Below are 20335 nucleotides of genomic sequence, written 5' to 3' on the forward strand. Positions count from 1 at the left end.
GTACTGTATGTAGTTTTTGCAATTGTATCACGTCAGATTTGAAGACGAAAGACTTTAAAATGTGCTGTCGCAAAACCCTAGTTCCATTTTCGTGTGACATCTCTGTCGTAGCATGTCGTCTGCACTAAAAGTATATTTTCAGCACTTCAGAAAATGCATTCACCCCTGCCTGCACTCCCATCGCTGAACGGCCACTCCCCCTCTCTGCACGTCCAGTAGGTGAGAACATTTTACGTGTGTCAGTGTGGTGTGGTGGCTGTGCTGGCTGTTGTCAACCAGTAAGAGTTCACTGGCCAGGCATGGGTGACGTTTCCTCGATTATAACTGACTCTGTGTGTTTGAATTTAAAAGGTTGATGATTTATATTGTTGCTGAATACAGTACTTTGGAAATATGTGCAAAAATATGAGACTGAGTTATAAGTGGCTCAAGAAAAGGTGATGGCGGGGCCCCTTCATCAGGTATTGGCTCGGTCCAGAACACTTTGAATTTACTGTCTTGTTTTTCCATTACCGCTGCAACCTAGCAGTAGTTGTATCATAATTGTGTGGTGAAGCCAAATGTCGCAAGTTGAGTTGGCAACACCAGCTGTAGATTACGTCAGCATTCCCTCTCTCACATCTCCCCTGTCCAAAACGGCCTAAAATATTCCCTGAATTTCACCACTGTGGTGTGGAACATCAGTCTTTTGAGCCACTTAAAACTCCCTCAGTCACATCAAATATCAGTAGGAAGAGGACAGGATGAAGTCAAGCGAGAAGTCGAGTGAGAACTTACAATCGAGCTAAATGTTACTAGGAAGAAATGTAAAACCAGAGGTGGTTTTAGCATTTATCTTATAGGTTTTTCACACGGGCTAAGAATTTATGATGTATAATCACGAAAAATGAAAAATTGGTGAATGTAAAATCAAAGTTTCACTGTATAAGTGTAGCTATTCCTTCGTACTAGTTATCACTAATTTACATTGTATCTGTGTTGAAATTTGAGATATTTTGAGTAAAAAGCAAAAACAAAATAATAGGATAATTAAAGATTGGCAAATGGTAGTGGAAGTTTAACTGTGAAAGTTCAATGTATAACTGAAGTGGACAGTGGTGCAGGATGTTAATGGGAGGTTGCAAAAATCAATTGAATTTTGGGGCCTGTTCTTCAGTGTAAGTGAAAATGAAATACTCTAAAGGGAGAAATTTGGTATAGCAAAGTACAAAATTTTCATACTTGGGTCATGAGGTGCAAGAGCCATTGAAATCAGTTAGATGGGGTGGACTAAATTCAAGTTCCCACATAGAGCAGGAAAACACACAAGGCAAAACTTCTAAAGAATCATGTAACAGAGTAGATGAACACACACACACACACACACACACACACACACACACACACACAAATTTTGTCAACTTTTGTATTCTTTGGATTTTGGCTAAGTGACTAATGATTTTTGAGGCCGAATACATCACTCCTTTCTGTGCCATGCTACTTTTGAGTGAGGGGTGACTTTAAATCAGTTCTCATTCCGGTGTTATGTTTATGAATATTACTGTTACTTTCAAACTGTGGTGGACAGCAACAAGCTGCATAAGGGAGTAAGTGTACAATGGAGCTGTTGTCAGTACGCCAAACTGTGTCATTCTTTTTACATATTTGTGTGGTGGACACATTCTTTTACAGTGCAAAATTGCCCCAAAATTTAATAAAATAAGACATTAGTGAATGTATGTGGCAAGAAAAGTCGACTTTTTAATCCCCAGTGTCTGCTATTTATTATCTTTAATGCAAAAGCTGCAGATCTTAGGTGCTGGTGACTGTCTAAAATTTGTGACTACCAAAATAAGTGGTTATTGATACAAGTACTTCAGGATTTACAGTATTCTACTCTATTTATTGAATTTACTCTCTTCTTTATCCCTAAAGGTGTAGTCAATCCCATGTAGTACAAATATGTATGTATTGTATTTTCCCGATGTCTAATGTTCGCCAGTTTGCAGAGAGCCAGTTCACAATTTTCAAGAAAACTTTATCAAAAATTTCAAAATGTTCAGATGTGTGTGAAATCTTATGGGACTTAACTGCTAAGGTCATCAGTCCCTAAGCTTACACACTACGTAACCTAAATTGTCCTAAAGACAAACACACACACCCGTGCCCGAGGGAGGACTCGAACCTCCACTGGGACCGACCGCACAAAATTTTCAAGTTATTGAAGTTTCTTCTTTGGGCTTCGTTACTATAATAGTCCCATCATCAAAGAAAGCTGTTTCATTGGCTTCTCAGATTTATTTGTAACAGAAACAAGAATGGATTCAGTGGTTTATCCATGTGGTATGAGTGTAGTGAAGATTTTTACATCTTGAATATTCATTCTCATTTCACACAATCCTTGGAATTCTGAATGTGATACACTGCATTCTGGTAGTCACATAAGATGAAGCCCAGTTACTTGCAAGAACTCTGATACCATAACATTTGAGAATCACTATGAAGTGCACAATCAAATGCTAACAAATGTAGAAAATTTTTAGAGGCTGCTCATGCAATTTTAAATAAAGACAATAAGTCATCAGACTGAATTATTAGATGCTTGTAGCAGTGTAGGTGATATGAGAAGAGGTTATTAAAATTGAGTAGAAATATTTTTGTTAATATTTGCTCAAATGCAAGTCAGAAGCTGTGATGCGAAGACAACCAGATGTTTTTTGTTGATATTCACCAATTTTTGACAGGTGAGGGAATGCCCATTCACCTGCTTATCACTTATCTAGTGGTCACTTGTCTTGTAGATCAGGCACTGTGTTCATTGCTGTTTATATGCTTTTGTTAGCTCCATTGTTTACCAAGCTTCAATTATGCATAAATTATGGAAGTGACAGGTTTCATCTATCATGGGGTTTCCTTTTCTGAAATGAGAAAGATTGTACACTTTGGATCAGTTTACTTCAGTGACTTCATTGCACTGCTCAGAAATGTAGAGCTTTTTAGACCAGTAAATGAAACAAACCACTAAAATGACGCACAGTAATCCATTAAATATGTAAGGAAGTACATTTGATGACTATAAAATTAAGAAATAAATTAAAATCTTACCGACAAATTTCTTTAACAACCATAGATCAAAAATTCACCGTTGTGAACCCTTATTTGACTTCCTGTCCCAGGGCATTTTGTTATCTGTGCATATTATGATCTATTGTATTAATTTATATAACCAAATGCTATTACAATACCTAAAGTGGTGTGTTTTACTTACAGTGCACAAGGAGAACAGTATTGGCAAGTTAACAAGAGAGCCAAGATGAGTGAAGAAGGTCAATGGTTCAACCCAAGGAAATATCAAGAGTCACTTCTCGAATTATGTATAAAGCAGAACACCATCCTGTACCTGCCAACCGGTGCAGGGAAAACCTTCATCGCAGTTATGCTTATAAGGAAGCTGATGGACCAATGTGCCAGGTAAGTGTGCTCTGTCTCGTTTTTTCTTCATACCCGACTGGTTTGCTGCAGCCTGACACAACTACCTCTCCTGTCCATTTCAGGATAGCACTTAACACCCAATATCCCTAACAATTTGTTGGATATGTTCCAGTCTTTGTCTTCACATACAGCTTTTACCTTCTGCAGCAACCTACATCTACATCTGTGTGAGTACTCTGCAATTCACAGTTATGTGTCTGATAGAGGGTTCATCGAACCAGTTTCACACTATTTCTGTACTGTTGCACAGAGAGGGTACTGATTGTGTCTTGCTGGTGGTGTACTTTACAAATGACCAGAATCTCTTTGGCTTTGCTGCCATATTTCGAGAAAGTGTTTCATTGTGGGTACTATTAAATGAGTCTCTCATTGAAATGCTTCTGCAAACCTTCACCAGTATTGGAGATTTTGTGTCCTTTTAAATGTGGCATGGTTTTCTTGTTGCTTCTGCAACTGTGTTGTGACCTGTTTTTGTACCATGGTGGTCAGTTTTGTCTCTTATTAATTTATTTGATGTAAATATCTCAATTTCATCTATGCTTATGTAAGTAGTTCAGAAAGGATGGAGACTCTCTCTTAGGAAGGCTTTAAGAGAATTTTTATCTGCCTTTTTAAATAGATATATTCTGAATTTATTTTTGGTGGGTTTGGATATTAGGGTTTCAGTCTCACTGCAGTGACCCTGTGGTCACTAATCTGTATATCAGTCATGTTGCTCCTATTTACTTGGGATTATTTGTTGCTTAGATGTCAAGTATTTCTTTGCAGTCACCATATAAACTAATTGCTCAAAATAATTTGTGTAGTGAAAGCATTCAGAAAATTTTCAGGCGATGTTTTACGTACTGTTGGCTTTGAACATGTATTTTTCCCGACATGTCAAGGACAACCATTGATACTCTATAAAAAGTAACTATACTATACAGTGTAATAGCAGAAAAAGTATTAAAGCTGAGAAATTAATCTTTCTTTGGAAAACTACTGTTCAAAAATTGATTTTTTTTAATTTGTGGCTGATAACTTTGAACTGTTAAAAATATATTAAAGAATACATTCAGCTAAGTGATAACGATGTTAATTGGTAGCACAGTGTGTGTTGAACTAAATGTATTTTATCTGAAAGGCTTAGGGCAATCCACTACTGAATAATTGTAAAAAATGTAGATGATTGCAAATACGAAAAATTGCATGCGACCTGGAACAAATATGGCCACCATTTCAAAATAATAAACAATAATTAAAAAAAAAATATTTTTGTGACTACTAAACATTGAGGAATCCACCCAGCAAATATAATTTTTTTCTGAGATGGTCAAGCAACCAACCAATTATTTTTTTCTTGGACCACTTGGTATGGATTGACTCATAGAGGGGCATTATTCCACGTTCCCCAATTTATAGTTTTTACCACTTTTTGCAATTAATTTTGAAATGCAGTAAGTTGCAATTAATCCACCTAAATTTGATATAATCCATTATGGAGTCGAGGTAGCAGTTGTCGTTATACTGGTTATCACATTTAGCATTCAACCGCGATTTTTTATATATATTTTAACAACGCGTTTCGAGAGACAATGCTTTCATCATCAGGTTGTAAAATCTATGTCGCGAAATTAAACGTACTAAAAAGACAAAATACCATCACCAATAGTTGGTGGGTCCATAAAGTAAAAAAGAATTAAAAGTATATTGGACTGTGGGTCCTCGTCTTACATTAAAGTTGTTGACGCAGGTCGATGGCCGTCCCATAGCTACCAAATATGCTGTCGACTGCGCCGGCTCGGGTGCTGTTGTGGACTAACGTGCCTAGGTGTTGTGGCGTGGTTACCGCCGTGTGCTTGACGGTAACGCTATGCTATTGGGCGCCTCATTTCCTTACTGCATTGGTCTGCCATCGTTAGCCTCTCGCAACTCCGTCATTGACATGCTACAAGTTTTAAGTCGCATGCCTGCCCTAAAATAATTCTAAAAACCCGCTAAAAAATCTCATTTCTTTAAAGTTATCTTGTACATTTAGGATATTGCTTTGTTTCTTTTCATGGATAGCTATCTCGAATTCCTCTAGTAAGTCAAGCTTCCTCCCTTTCTTTTCTACATGCAATATTTCTACGTTGTCTTCTATGCTATTAAGGGGATGGCCTGTTTCATATATATGGTTCGCAACAGCTGATTTGTCATAATTTCCTAACCTGAACGCATCTTTATGTTCTTTATACCGGATCGCGAATGATCTTCCTGTCTGTCCTATATATTTTGCATCACACGTTCTGCACTGAATCTTATAAACTCCCGATCTTTCAAACTTATTTCTCTTCTCGCCAATATCGTGCTTAAGGCTATACCTCACTAGGTTATTAGTCTGAAAGGCTATTTTGACATCGTATGGCTTAAAAATATTTGCTATCTTTTGTGAGACTTTTCCGTAGTATGGCATCGTGATAATTTTCGCTTTCTCTCCATCAGGTTTATTCTTTTTGCGCTTATTACATTTTCGTAACAGTTTTTTAACTATATCTATTCTGTAACCGTTATTCTTCGCTATTCTCTTAACGGTGTTAATTTCAGTCTCCCTATCTTTTTCACTCATAGGTATATTGACTGCCCTATGCACGAGACTACGGAAAGCAGCTTCTTTATACGCCTGCGGATGGCATGAATCATTCGGGATCACGGCATCAGTTGTAGTTTGTTTTCTATAAACGGAAAACGCATGTTTGTTGCCCTGCTTTTTTATATTCAGGTCCAGGAACTGTAGACAATTGTCAGTTTCGTACTCCACGGTAAATTTTATTTTATTATGTGCGTCGTTGAACTTTTTTACTATTTCCTCAATGTCCTCACTGGAACCATCAACAAGTAACAGAGTGTCGTCAACATAACGTTTGTAATAAACAATTTTATCCGTAATGTTTTCGTCAGAATTTAGAACTTTATCTTCAAGGTCATTCATAAAAATGTCTGCCATAGTTCCTGAAATGCTGGACCCCATGGCTAACCCATCGTCCTGAATATAGAATTTGTTATTAAACGTAAAATAATTAAAACTTGTAATGAGCTGTAGGAGTTCAATAAATTCAATTGTCTCTTGCGTTGAAATTTTACCGTATTTCAGGAAATTTCTCTTAATGATTTCTATAGTTTCGTTAACCGGAACACTGGAGTATAAGTTCTTAACATCCAACGAAACCAAACGGGAAGTGTCGGTGACTGGCGTATCTTTAATTTCACCTATCATGGTCATACTACCACGCACTGAATAATTATTATTATACACGTAAGTCTTTTTCAGAATTTGGTCCAACATTTTCGTTATTTTATATGCTGGACTATTTCGACCGTTAACAATCGGACGAACCGGATGCAGATCTTTATGTATCTTCACCTGTGATCTTAATTTGGGGGCCGTTGGATTCATGATAACACATCTTTTTTCGGCTTCTGTCAGCAGAAAGTGCGTGCGTTTAAGAACATTTTTTAGTTTAGTTTGGAAATTGGCTGTTATGTCTTTCGGAATTTCTGTAATGCTATTTTCGGATAAAAACGCTAAGGTTTTCGAAACGTACTCCTCCTCTTTTAATATTACGACCGTATTCCCCTTATCCGCTTTCGTGGCAATAGCTTTCGCTTCATTAAGCTTTTTATTTATTGAATCGACAGTTAGTCGGTCTGCTCTAGTCTTATGATTAACACTATTTCTCTTATTTAATTCATTTTTTACTATTTTATGTAGCTTATGACCGACATGGCCTGTTTCATTATTATTTAATTTAGCAATTTCTGTTGTCATTTTAGTGAGGGCAATTACTTCTTTCGCGACTTTCTTGTTAAATGACGGCTCAATATTAAACTTTAATGCCTTATTTAACATTTCTACTTCTGTATTATCAAATGTAATATCCGTTTTGTTAACCACCCGTGGGTAAAAGTCAAAAGACGAAGGCCTTTGTTGTTGATCTTTTTCGTCTTCGCGCGTGTTATTATTTAATTTACGAAGTTTTTTATCTTGTTTTTCTTTTTTCTTTATAAACTCCTTCTGTAGTATTTTGTGAAGTCTACATGTAACCTCTTCCCATACGTTCATTGGTAATATTTCTTTGACCTTAGTCTCTGCTTGAATTATTTGTTTTTTAATTAAGTCTTTCTTTTTATACAGATGTTTAATTTCTGCGCGTATCCAAAACTTTTTTGCTTTTTCAACAGCTAGTCGTCCCGCCCATGACTTGCAATCACAAAGTTTCAACTTCACGTAATTCGGGATAACATGATTCTTAACACATTCTTTATTAAAGTTTATGTTTGCGGCAGTTTTTAATAACTTACGTCTTAAATTTTTGTATTTATACACTAACCTCAATGTCTCGCCTGACACTAACGATTTGATATAATCCATTATGGAGTCGAGGTAGCAGTTGTCGTTATACTGGTTATCACATTTAGCATTCAACCGCGATTTTTTATATATATTTTAACAACGCGTTTCGAGAGACAATGCTCTCATCATCAGGTTGTAAAATCTATGTCGCGAAATTAAACGTACTAAAAAGACAAAATACCATCACCAATAGTTGGTGGGTCCATAAAGTAAAAAAGAATTAAAAGTATATTGGACTGTGGGTCCTCGTCTTACATTAAAGTTGTTGACGCAGGTCGATGGCCGTCCCATAGCTACCAAATATGCTGTCGACTGCGCCGGCTCGGGTGCTGTTGTGGACTAACGTGCCTAGGTGTTGTGGCGTGGTTACCGCCGTGTGCTTGACGGTAACGCTATGCTATTGGGCGCCTCATTTCCTTACTGCATTGGTCTGCCATCGTTAGCCTCTCGCAACTCCGTCATTGACATGCTACAAGTTTTAAGTCGCATGCCTGCCCTAAAATAATTCTAAAAACCCGCTAAAAAATCTCATTTCTTTAAAGTTATCTTGTACATTTAGGATATTGCTTTGTTTCTTTTCATGGATAGCTATCTCGAATTCCTCTAGTAAGTCAAGTTTCCTCCCTTTCTTTTCTACATGCAATATTTCTACGTTGTCTTCTATGCTATTAAGGGGATGGCCTGTTTCATATATATGGTTCGCAACAGCTGATTTGTCATAATTTCCTAACCTGAACGCATCTTTATGTTCTTTATACCGGATTGCGAATGATCTTCCTGTCTGTCCTATATATTTTGCATCACACGTTCTGCACTGAATCTTATAAACTCCCGATCTTTCAAACTTATTTCTCTTCTCGCCAATATCGTGCTTAAGGCTATACCTCACTAGGTTATTAGTCTGAAAGGCTATTTTGACATCGTATGGCTTAAAAATATTTGCTATCTTTTGTGAGACTTTTCCGTAGTATGGCATCGTGATAATTTTCGCTTTCTCTCCATCAGGTTTATTCTTTTTGCGCTTATTACATTTTCGTAACAGTTTTTTAACTATATCTATTCTGTAACCGTTATTCTTCGCTATTCTCTTAACGGTGTTAATTTCAGTCTCCCTATCTTTTTCACTCATAGGTATATTGACTGCCCTATGCACGAGACTACGGAAAGCAGCTTCTTTATACGCCTGCGGATGGCATGAATCATTCGGGATCACGGCATCAGTTGTAGTTTGTTTTCTATAAACGGAAAACGCATGTTTGTTGCCCTGCTTTTTTATATTCAGGTCCAGGAACTGTAGACAATTGTCAGTTTCGTACTCCACGGTAAATTTTATTTTATTATGTGCGTCGTTGAACTTTTTTACTATTTCCTCAATGTCCTCACTGGAACCATCAACAAGTAACAGAGTGTCGTCAACATAACGTTTGTAATAAACAATTTTATCCGTAATGTTTTCGTCAGAATTTAGAACTTTATCTTCAAGGTCATTCATAAAAATGTCTGCCATAGTTCCTGAAATGCTGGACCCCATGGCTAACCCATCGTCCTGAATATAGAATTTGTTATTAAACGTAAAATAATTAAAACTTGTAATGAGCTGTAGGAGTTCAATAAATTCAATTGTCTCTTGCGTTGAAATTTTACCGTATTTCAGGAAATTTCTCTTAATGATTTCTATAGTTTCGTTAACCGGAACACTGGAGTATAAGTTCTTAACATCCAACGAAACCAAACGGGAAGTGTCGGTGACTGGCGTATCTTTAATTTCACCTATCATGGTCATACTACCACGCACTGAATAATTATTATTATACACGTAAGTCTTTTTCAGAATTTGGTCCAACATTTTCGTTATTTTATATGCTGGACTATTTCGACCGTTAACAATCGGACGAACCGGATGCAGATCTTTATGTATCTTCACCTGTGATCTTAATTTGGGGGCCGTTGGATTCATGATAACACATCTTTTTTCGGCTTCTGTCAGCAGAAAGTGCGTGCGTTTAAGAACATTTTTTAGTTTAGTTTGGAAATTGGCTGTTATGTCTTTCGGAATTTCTGTAATGCTATTTTCGGATAAAAACGCTAAGGTTTTCGAAACGTACTCCTCCTCTTTTAATATTACGACCGTATTCCCCTTATCCGCTTTCGTGGCAATAGCTTTCGCTTCATTAAGCTTTTTATTTATTGAATCGACAGTTAGTCGGTCTGCTCTAGTCTTATGATTAACACTATTTCTCTTATTTAATTCATTTTTTACTATTTTATGTAGCTTATGACCGACATGGCCTGTTTCATTATTATTTAATTTAGCAATTTCTGTTGTCATTTTAGTGAGGGCAATTACTTCTTTCGCGACTTTCTTGTTAAATGACGGCTCAATATTAAACTTTAATGCCTTATTTAACATTTCTACTTCTGTATTATCAAATGTAATATCCGTTTTGTTAACCACCCGTGGGTAAAAGTCAAAAGACGAAGGCCTTTGTTGTTGATCTTTTTCGTCTTCGCGCGTGTTATTATTTAATTTACGAAGTTTTTTATCTTGTTTTTCTTTTTTCTTTATAAACTCCTTCTGTAGTATTTTGTGAAGTCTACATGTAACCTCTTCCCATACGTTCATTGGTAATATTTCTTTGACCTTAGTCTCTGCTTGAATTATTTGTTTTTTAATTAAGTCTTTCTTTTTATACAGATGTTTAATTTCTGCGCGTATCCAAAACTTTTTTGCTTTTTCAACAGCTAGTCGTCCCGCCCATGACTTGCAATCACAAAGTTTCAACTTCACGTAATTCGGGATAACATGATTCTTAACACATTCTTTATTAAAGTTTATGTTTGCGGCAGTTTTTAATAACTTACGTCTTAAATTTTTGTATTTATACACTAACCTCAATGTCTCGCCTGACACTAACGATTTGATATAATCCATTATGGAGTCGAGGTAGCAGTTGTCGTTATACTGGTTATCACATTTAGCATTCAACCGCGATTTTTTATATATATTTTAACAACGCGTTTCGAGAGACAATGCTCTCATCATCAGGTTGTAAAATCTATGTCGCGAAATTAAACGTACTAAAAAGACAAAATACCATCACCAATAGTTGGTGGGTCCATAAAGTAAAAAAGAATTAAAAGTATATTGGACTGTGGGTCCTCGTCTTACATTAAAGTTGTTGACGCAGGTCGATGGCCGTCCCATAGCTACCAAATATGCTGTCGACTGCGCCGGCTCGGGTGCTGTTGTGGACTAACGTGCCTAGGTGTTGTGGCGTGGTTACCGCCGTGTGCTTGACGGTAACGCTATGCTATTGGGCGCCTCATTTCCTTACTGCATTGGTCTGCCATCGTTAGCCTCTCGCAACTCCGTCATTGACATGCTACAAGTTTTAAGTCGCATGCCTGCCCTAAAATAATTCTAAAAACCCGCTAAAAAATCTCATTTCTTTAAAGTTATCTTGTACATTTAGGATATTGCTTTGTTTCTTTTCATGGATAGCTATCTCGAATTCCTCTAGTAAGTCAAGCTTCCTCCCTTTCTTTTCTACATGCAATATTTCTACGTTGTCTTCTATGCTATTAAGGGGATGGCCTGTTTCATATATATGGTTCGCAACAGCTGATTTGTCATAATTTCCTAACCTGAACGCATCTTTATGTTCTTTATACCGGATCGCGAATGATCTTCCTGTCTGTCCTATATATTTTGCATCACACGTTCTGCACTGAATCTTATAAACTCCCGATCTTTCAAACTTATTTCTCTTCTCGCCAATATCGTGCTTAAGGCTATACCTCACTAGGTTATTAGTCTGAAAGGCTATTTTGACATCGTATGGCTTAAAAATATTTGCTATCTTTTGTGAGACTTTTCCGTAGTATGGCATCGTGATAATTTTCGCTTTCTCTCCATCAGGTTTATTCTTTTTGCGCTTATTACATTTTCGTAACAGTTTTTTAACTATATCTATTCTGTAACCGTTATTCTTCGCTATTCTCTTAACGGTGTTAATTTCAGTCTCCCTATCTTTTTCACTCATAGGTATATTGACTGCCCTATGCACGAGACTACGGAAAGCAGCTTCTTTATACGCCTGCGGATGGCATGAATCATTCGGGATCACGGCATCAGTTGTAGTTTGTTTTCTATAAACGGAAAACGCATGTTTGTTGCCCTGCTTTTTTATATTCAGGTCCAGGAACTGTAGACAATTGTCAGTTTCGTACTCCACGGTAAATTTTATTTTATTATGTGCGTCGTTGAACTTTTTTACTACTTCCTCAATGTCCTCACTGGAACCATCAACAAGTAACAGAGTGTCGTCAACATAACGTTTGTAATAAACAATTTTATCCGTAATGTTTTCGTCAGAATTTAGAACTTTATCTTCAAGGTCATTCATAAAAATGTCCGCCATAGTTCCTGAAATGCTGGACCCCATGGCTAACCCATCGTCCTGAATATAGAATTTGTTATTAAACGTAAAATAATTAAAACTTGTAATGAGCTGTAGGAGTTCAATAAATTCAATTGTCTCTTGCGTTGAAATTTTACCGTATTTCAGGAAATTTCTCTTAATGATTTCTATAGTTTCGTTAACCGGAACACTGGAGTATAAGTTCTTAACATCCAACGAAACCAAACGGGAAGTGTCGGTGACTGGCGTATCTTTAATTTCACCTATCATGGTCATACTACCACGCACTGAATAATTATTATTATACACGTAAGTCTTTTTCAGAATTTGGTCCAACATTTTCGTTATTTTATATGCTGGACTATTTCGACCGTTAACAATCGGACGAACCGGATGCAGATCTTTATGTATCTTCACCTGTGATCTTAATTTGGGGGCCGTTGGATTCATGATAACACATCTTTTTTCGGCTTCTGTCAGCAGAAAGTGCGTGCGTTTAAGAACATTTTTTAGTTTAGTTTGGAAATTGGCTGTTATGTCTTTCGGAATTTCTGTAATGCTATTTTCGGATAAAAACGCTAAGGTTTTCGAAACGTACTCCTCCTCTTTTAATATTACGACCGTATTCCCCTTATCCGCTTTCGTGGCAATAGCTTTCGCTTCATTAAGCTTTTTATTTATTGAATCGACAGTTAGTCGGTCTGCTCTAGTCTTATGATTAACACTATTTCTCTTATTTAATTCATTTTTTACTATTTTATGTAGCTTATGACCGACATGGCCTGTTTCATTATTATTTAATTTAGCAATTTCTGTTGTCATTTTAGTGAGGGCAATTACTTCTTTCGCGACTTTCTTGTTAAATGACGGCTCAATATTAAACTTTAATGCCTTATTTAACATTTCTACTTCTGTATTATCAAATGTAATATCCGTTTTGTTAACCACCCGTGGGTAAAAGTCAAAAGACGAAGGCCTTTGTTGTTGATCTTTTTCGTCTTCGCGCGTGTTATTATTTAATTTACGAAGTTTTTTATCTTGTTTTTCTTTTTTCTTTATAAACTCCTTCTGTAGTATTTTGTGAAGTCTACATGTAACCTCTTCCCATACGTTCATTGGTAATATTTCTTTGACCTTAGTCTCTGCTTGAATTATTTGTTTTTTAATTAAGTCTTTCTTTTTATACAGATGTTTAATTTCTGCGCGTATCCAAAACTTTTTTGCTTTTTCAACAGCTAGTCGTCCCGCCCATGACTTGCAATCACAAAGTTTCAACTTCACGTAATTCGGGATAACATGATTCTTAACACATTCTTTATTAAAGTTTATGTTTGCGGCAGTTTTTAATAACTTACGTCTTAAATTTTTGTATTTATACACTAACCTCAATGTCTCGCCTGACACTAACGATTTGATATAATCCATTATGGAGTCGAGGTAGCAGTTGTCGTTATACTGGTTATCACATTTAGCATTCAACCGCGATTTTTTATATATATTTTAACAACGCGTTTCGAGAGACAATGCTCTCATCATCAGGTTGTAAAATCTATGTCGCGAAATTAAACGTACTAAAAAGACAAAATACCATCACCAATAGTTGGTGGGTCCATAAAGTAAAAAAGAATTAAAAGTATATTGGACTGTGGGTCCTCGTCTTACATTAAAGTTGTTGACGCAGGTCGATGGCCGTCCCATAGCTACCAAATATGCTGTCGACTGCGCCGGCTCGGGTGCTGTTGTGGACTAACGTGCCTAGGTGTTGTGGCGTGGTTACCGCCGTGTGCTTGACGGTAACGCTATGCTATTGGGCGCCTCATTTCCTTACTGCATTGGTCTGCCATCGTTAGCCTCTCGCAACTCCGTCATTGACATGCTACAAGTTTTAAGTCGCATGCCTGCCCTAAAATAATTCTAAAAACCCGCTAAAAAATCTCATTTCTTTAAAGTTATCTTGTACATTTAGGATATTGCTTTGTTTCTTTTCATGGATAGCTATCTCGAATTCCTCTAGTAAGTCAAGTTTCCTCCCTTTCTTTTCTACATGCAATATTTCTACGTTGTCTTCTATGCTATTAAGGGGATGGCCTGTTTCATATATATGGTTCGCAACAGCTGATTTGTCATAATTTCCTAACCTGAACGCATCTTTATGTTCTTTATACCGGATTGCGAATGATCTTCCTGTCTGTCCTATATATTTTGCATCACACGTTCTGCACTGAATCTTATAAACTCCCGATCTTTCAAACTTATTTCTCTTCTCGCCAATATCGTGCTTAAGGCTATACCTCACTAGGTTATTAGTCTGAAAGGCTATTTTGACATCGTATGGCTTAAAAATATTTGCTATCTTTTGTGAGACTTTTCCGTAGTATGGCATCGTGATAATTTTCGCTTTCTCTCCATCAGGTTTATTCTTTTTGCGCTTATTACATTTTCGTAACAGTTTTTTAACTATATCTATTCTGTAACCGTTATTCTTCGCTATTCTCTTAACGGTGTTAATTTCAGTCTCCCTATCTTTTTCACTCATAGGTATATTGACTGCCCTATGCACGAGACTACGGAAAGCAGCTTCTTTATACGCCTGCGGATGGCATGAATCATTCGGGATCACGGCATCAGTTGTAGTTTGTTTTCTATAAACGGAAAACGCATGTTTGTTGCCCTGCTTTTTTATATTCAGGTCCAGGAACTGTAGACAATTGTCAGTTTCGTACTCCACGGTAAATTTTATTTTATTATGTGCGTCGTTGAACTTTTTTACTATTTCCTCAATGTCCTCACTGGAACCATCAACAAGTAACAGAGTGTCGTCAACATAACGTTTGTAATAAACAATTTTATCCGTAATGTTTTCGTCAGAATTTAGAACTTTATCTTCAAGGTCATTCATAAAAATGTCCGCTATAGTTCCTGAAATGCTGGACCCCATGGCTAACCCATCGTCCTGAATATAGAATTTGTTATTAAACGTGTCTTTTTAGTACGTTTAATTTCGCGACATAGATTTTACAACCTGATGATGAGAGCATTGTCTCTCGAAACGCGTTGTTAAAATATATATAAAAAATCGCGGTTGAATGCTAAATGTGATAACCACCTTAATTTGCTGCTGGTTTCTTAAATGACAGTTGTTGAACAATTATGAATAATTATTTTATATTTCCTAAAAATATTCAGTGAGCATGCACTTATCATTTTGATGTTTTGTTGAAAGATGTTCAAGCAATTGACTTGGTTTTATTGCCTCATTGGATAATTTTCTGTGACACAATTTATAACAGATTCTATAAAACCCATCTTCAGATTCTCAGGCAAATAGAAATGAATGTTGGCAGGTACTTTTCTCCTCTCTCTCTCTCTCTCTCTCTCTCTCTCTCTCTCTCTCTCTCTCTCTCTCTCTCTCTCTCTCTCTCTCCCTCTCCCCCCCTCCCTCCCTCCCTCCCTCCCTCCCTCCCTTTTTTTTTTTGGGGGGAGGGGCATGTGTTCCTCTCTCAAATCTGCATACTGACCATTTTGACAGCAAATAAAAGAGCCTGTGCTGTGTATCATCATCTGCATATGCCTCTCTCGCATCATAGATCAGGTTTGGGGTGAGGGTGGTGCCAGGTATCATACCTGCTTGTTTGTTACAGCTGGCTGATATTGTGGGAGGTGGGGGAGCTATTCTGGGAAGAGGCTGTTCCATTTTCGGTCACACTTAGCCCCATCTAGTTTCATGTACATAAAGTGAACTAAATTTATGTGCAGGTACTACAAATAGCATATTTTTAGAAATTTAAATTGTCACAAGTAATTTAATGAAAACATTTTTAAAACCCCTTACCGCTTACTCCCCATCGTGAAAGCTGGAATGCCTACTAGTGGGCACTAGGGACCCAGTAGATTACCACTTGGGGAGATCCATCAGTTATTATTCAAAATAATCCCCATTTGATATTATACCCTAAGCCAGCTTTTTGCTTTTTTCCCCTCCCAATCCCTAGAACTCAATCTTTGGGATAACTTATAACTCTTTCAGAAACGTGTTGTTAATCCCATCTATGATTTTAATACAACTGCTCTTTAACATTCTTTATTTTTGGGAATAGGAACAAGTCAGAAGGGGTCAATGTCAGCAAATTTGGAGGCTGGGGAATCACTACAGTGCTGTTTTAAAAAAAATTCATGAACGAGCATCAAAGTATCACTAGCTGCAATATTATCGTGCAAACCCTGTAACGGTTCCACCACAAATCTGGGTTTTTTGTATTTCATCTTTCTGGATTGCATCATGCAAATGGTGTTAAATCTGTAAGTAATAGCACTTACTGATCATTTGACCTTGGGATAAGAACTCGTTCTGCACTAAGCTGTTAAAATCACTGTAATTATCCTCCCGAACTTGTAAAAAAAAAAAAAAAAATAATAATAATCTTCCATGCCTTATCTTTCCAGTCACCCAAAGTCTCACTGTCCAGCCACAGAGGAGCATTCCCCTCGTAACTCAGTACCACCCAGGATTGGAGCAACTGGATTACATTCTCTGCCAGGGTTTCGACTACCCCGCGTTGTGCCCTGGAATGAGAAATATCCTGCCACTATCCTTTCCACCCCTCCCAAAGTGGTATTCCACTGTCCACCAAACCTACACAGTATACTCATCTGTCCCTACACAGCCCCCTGCTCCCAATCCCGTACTTCATGGCTCATACCCCTGTAATAAACCTAAATGCAAGACCTGTCCCATACATCCTCCCACTACCACCACCACCACCACCACCACCACCTACTCCATTGTGGTCACAAACGTCACGTAGCCCCTCAAAGTCAGGGCTACCTGTGAAACCATCATGTGATCTACAAGCTAACCTGCAACTACTGTGCTGCATTCTACGTGGGTGTGACAACCAACAAGCTTTCTGTTCGCACGAATGGCTGCCGACAAACTGTAGCCGAGAAACAACTGGACCGACCTGTTGCTGAGACACTGCTCAACACGACATCCTTCATTTGAATGACTGCTTCACAGCCTGTACCGTACGGATCCTTCCCACCGACACCAGCTTTTCTGAATTGCGCAGGTGGGAACTGTCCCTGCAATATATTCTACGTTACTGTCTCGACGTTCGTTAGTCATTGTCCTCGTCCATCCGGCCCCTTCCCTATTCCCATTCCAGCACTACACAGCCCTCATTCCACCATCGCACCCAGTCTTTTTTCTTCTCTCCTTTTCCGCTACCCCTGCCACCTACCTCTTCCCTGCCCTCTGTCTAACCTCCTGACTGCACTTAGTTCCCCTACCCTCTCTCTAGCTCATCCCTGCATGCTCCTCAGCAGTACTTCACCACCCCTTTCCCTATCCTGCTATCCGTGTGTGACTTGTGTTTGCGTGAGTGTGCGTGTGTGTGTCTCTGTCGTCTATTTTTGACAAAGGCCTTGTTGGCCGAAAGCTTATTTTGTGATTGTCTTTTTGTTGACACCTTATTTGTACATTCAGTTTTCATTATCTCTTAAGACACATTTCAATTGTCCTATATTATTATTGAACTCTTAGAGTGACCCCTCGGTGATGTCGTGTGTTTTGTATTGAAAACATCTGAGAATATTTCATGGTGTTTGCCAGTTGATATGCCAACATCATCATCACAACTTCTTTGATTATGATTTGACAATTGTTCATTTCTTTCACTTTTACCACAATCAGTTGATAACAAGCTGAGGGATCCACAGAATTCATTATCACCTTCACATCCTTCTTCGAATGCTTACACCACAAAATAAATCCTCATTTTACTCAAAAAAAGACACAAAATTTAACTATAACTTTGCCGCACTTTGTAATTTTTATAGCAAAAGTTAATACAAAATCTCCAGTCCATCTTTATATTAAAAAAAAAAAAAAAATTACCGGTGCGAACAAAACATATGTATCTTCTTTGACAGCTGACAACAGACTATTTATCCAACACTGTATAGAAGTTTTTCAGTCATGTTTACCTTCACAACATCAGCAACAAAACTACATAAATCAGGCTAATACAACACACAGGAACTATGATATTCCTGTTACTTTTCGAACGCACCTTATTGGCAGACCAGAATTCCCCAAACTGTTGAGGAAGTTTAGGAAAACAGCATTTGTGAGAACTGGCAGAACGATTCTACTACGTCTGCATCACACTCTGAAAACCACCGTGAAGAGTGTACATTCCATTGTACCAGTTATTAGGGCTTTTACCCATCCCATTCACATGTGGAATGCAGGAAGAATGATTGCTGTAACACTTCTGTGTGTGCTGTAATTAGTCTGATCTTGTCTTCGTGATGCCCGTGGGAGTGATACGTAAGGGATTGTAATACATTCCAAGTTTCATTCATTTACAATTGGTTCCAGAAACTTCCTGAGTATGCTTTCTGTCATAGTTTGCATCTGGCTTCAGGCATGATCCATTTTGGTTCTTTAAGCATCTTCGTGTGACAATTTGTGTTGCTGCTCTTGGAATCTGTTCAGTATCACCTGTTAGTCCTGTTTGGTATACTTCCCACACACTTGTGAGCCGTATAATAGGGAGTGTGGCTCGAGTGTTTTGTATGCAGTCTCCTTTGTAGACAGCCTGCATTTCCCCCCTGTTCTACCAATGAAATGAACTGCAGTCTGCCACTTGCTTTACCTACAACTGACAGTATTTGATCATTCTATTTCGTGTATTTATGAATTCTTTGCACCCCATTGAAATCGTATCAAGATCTGACTGAATGTTTGTGCAGTTTTTTTCTGACAGTTCTTCATTATATACAACTGCATCATCTGTTAACAGCCTGAGATAATTATTAATATTGTCTGTAACATCATTAATACACAACCTGAACAGCAACATACCTCTCTGCGGCACACACGGAGTTACTACATTTGTCAGTGAGTCTCCAACCGAGATAACATCCTGTGTTCTCACCACCGAGAAATTTTCAATCCAGTCACAAATGTTTTTTTTCTTTTGATAAAAATGTGTGTTTGTGGTAGGGTAAAATGCCCGTTGGAAGTCAAGGAACACTGCATGTATCTGAATATCTCAGTCCATGCCTTTCCGGATTCGTGTGAGAAAAGTGCGAGTTCAGTTTCACGTGATTGATGTTTTCGAAACACGTGACGGTTGCATTGGAGATACATTATTACATTTGAGCTTAGAATACGTTCGAAGATTCTACGATAAATGGATGTCAGGGATATTTAATGGTAATTTCGTGGATCATTTTTGCTGCCCTCTTTGTAGATAGGTATGACCTGTCCTTTCTTACATCCTCTGGTCAGTTTCTTTTTTCTACTTCTTTTTCTCTTTTTTCTCCAAGGAATCTTCAACGTGATATGGTTAAAAATATGGTATAGGATCTGATAGGGATTCCATTAGGCCTTGAAGCTTTGTTCAGTTTCTCTGCGTCACTGACACTAATAGCTGTTTCACTCTTCTTTACAGTGGTACCAGAATTAAATGGGGAGTCACCCCTGAGTTTTCCTGTGTAAAGGAACATTTGAAAAAGAAGTTAAGCATTTCTGCTCTCGCTTTGCGACCCTCAGTTTCAGTTTCTGTCTCATTCGCTAGGGACTGGACGCTTAACTTTGGTGCAACCAACAGCCTTCACATATGACCAGAATTTCTTTAAGTTTTGTGACAAGACCTTTCGGTAACATTCTGCTACGGTAGTCATTTGAAGACTTCATGCATTGCCCTTTTGACAGCCAAAAATTATTCATTCAGTATCTATCTATCTATAGCTCTTTTCTTTGTATTGCACCTATTATGCAGTCATCTCTGTTTCTTAAGAAGTTTCTTTAGAGTGTCTGTATACCGTGGATGGTATCTCTCATCATGAACTGTTCTACTAGGTACATATCTAACCAGAGCGTGGTCAAGCAATCTTTGAAAATTGAGCAATAGTTTCTGTACATGGTCCCGTCCTGATCTAAAAGTTTCAGGTTCCTCTCTGAGATGTGACACTTTATGATCCTTTACCTAGTTTACTGAACATATGAATCTTTCTAATTATTTTGGTTGTAAAACACTCCTGCGAAACTTGCAGAACTAGC

At 37.7% G+C, this 20335-nt stretch overlaps 1 protein-coding gene across 3 annotated transcripts in view; it reads left to right on the forward strand.

Moving 5' to 3' along the window:
• LOC126210275 (endoribonuclease Dicer-like) overlaps positions 1-20335 on the forward strand; it is a 334521-nt gene that overhangs the window by 43389 nt on the left and 270797 nt on the right. For all 3 annotated transcript variants that reach the window (XM_049939469.1, XM_049939471.1, XM_049939470.1), the window contains one exon: positions 3250-3450. In XM_049939469.1, the coding sequence (XP_049795426.1) occupies positions 3250-3450 (201 nt within the window). The remainder of the gene's footprint in view (positions 1-3249; positions 3451-20335) is intronic.

This window comes from Schistocerca nitens, chromosome 10, assembly GCF_023898315.1.
Source record: "Schistocerca nitens isolate TAMUIC-IGC-003100 chromosome 10, iqSchNite1.1, whole genome shotgun sequence".
Taxonomy (NCBI): Eukaryota; Metazoa; Arthropoda; class Insecta; order Orthoptera; family Acrididae; genus Schistocerca; species Schistocerca nitens.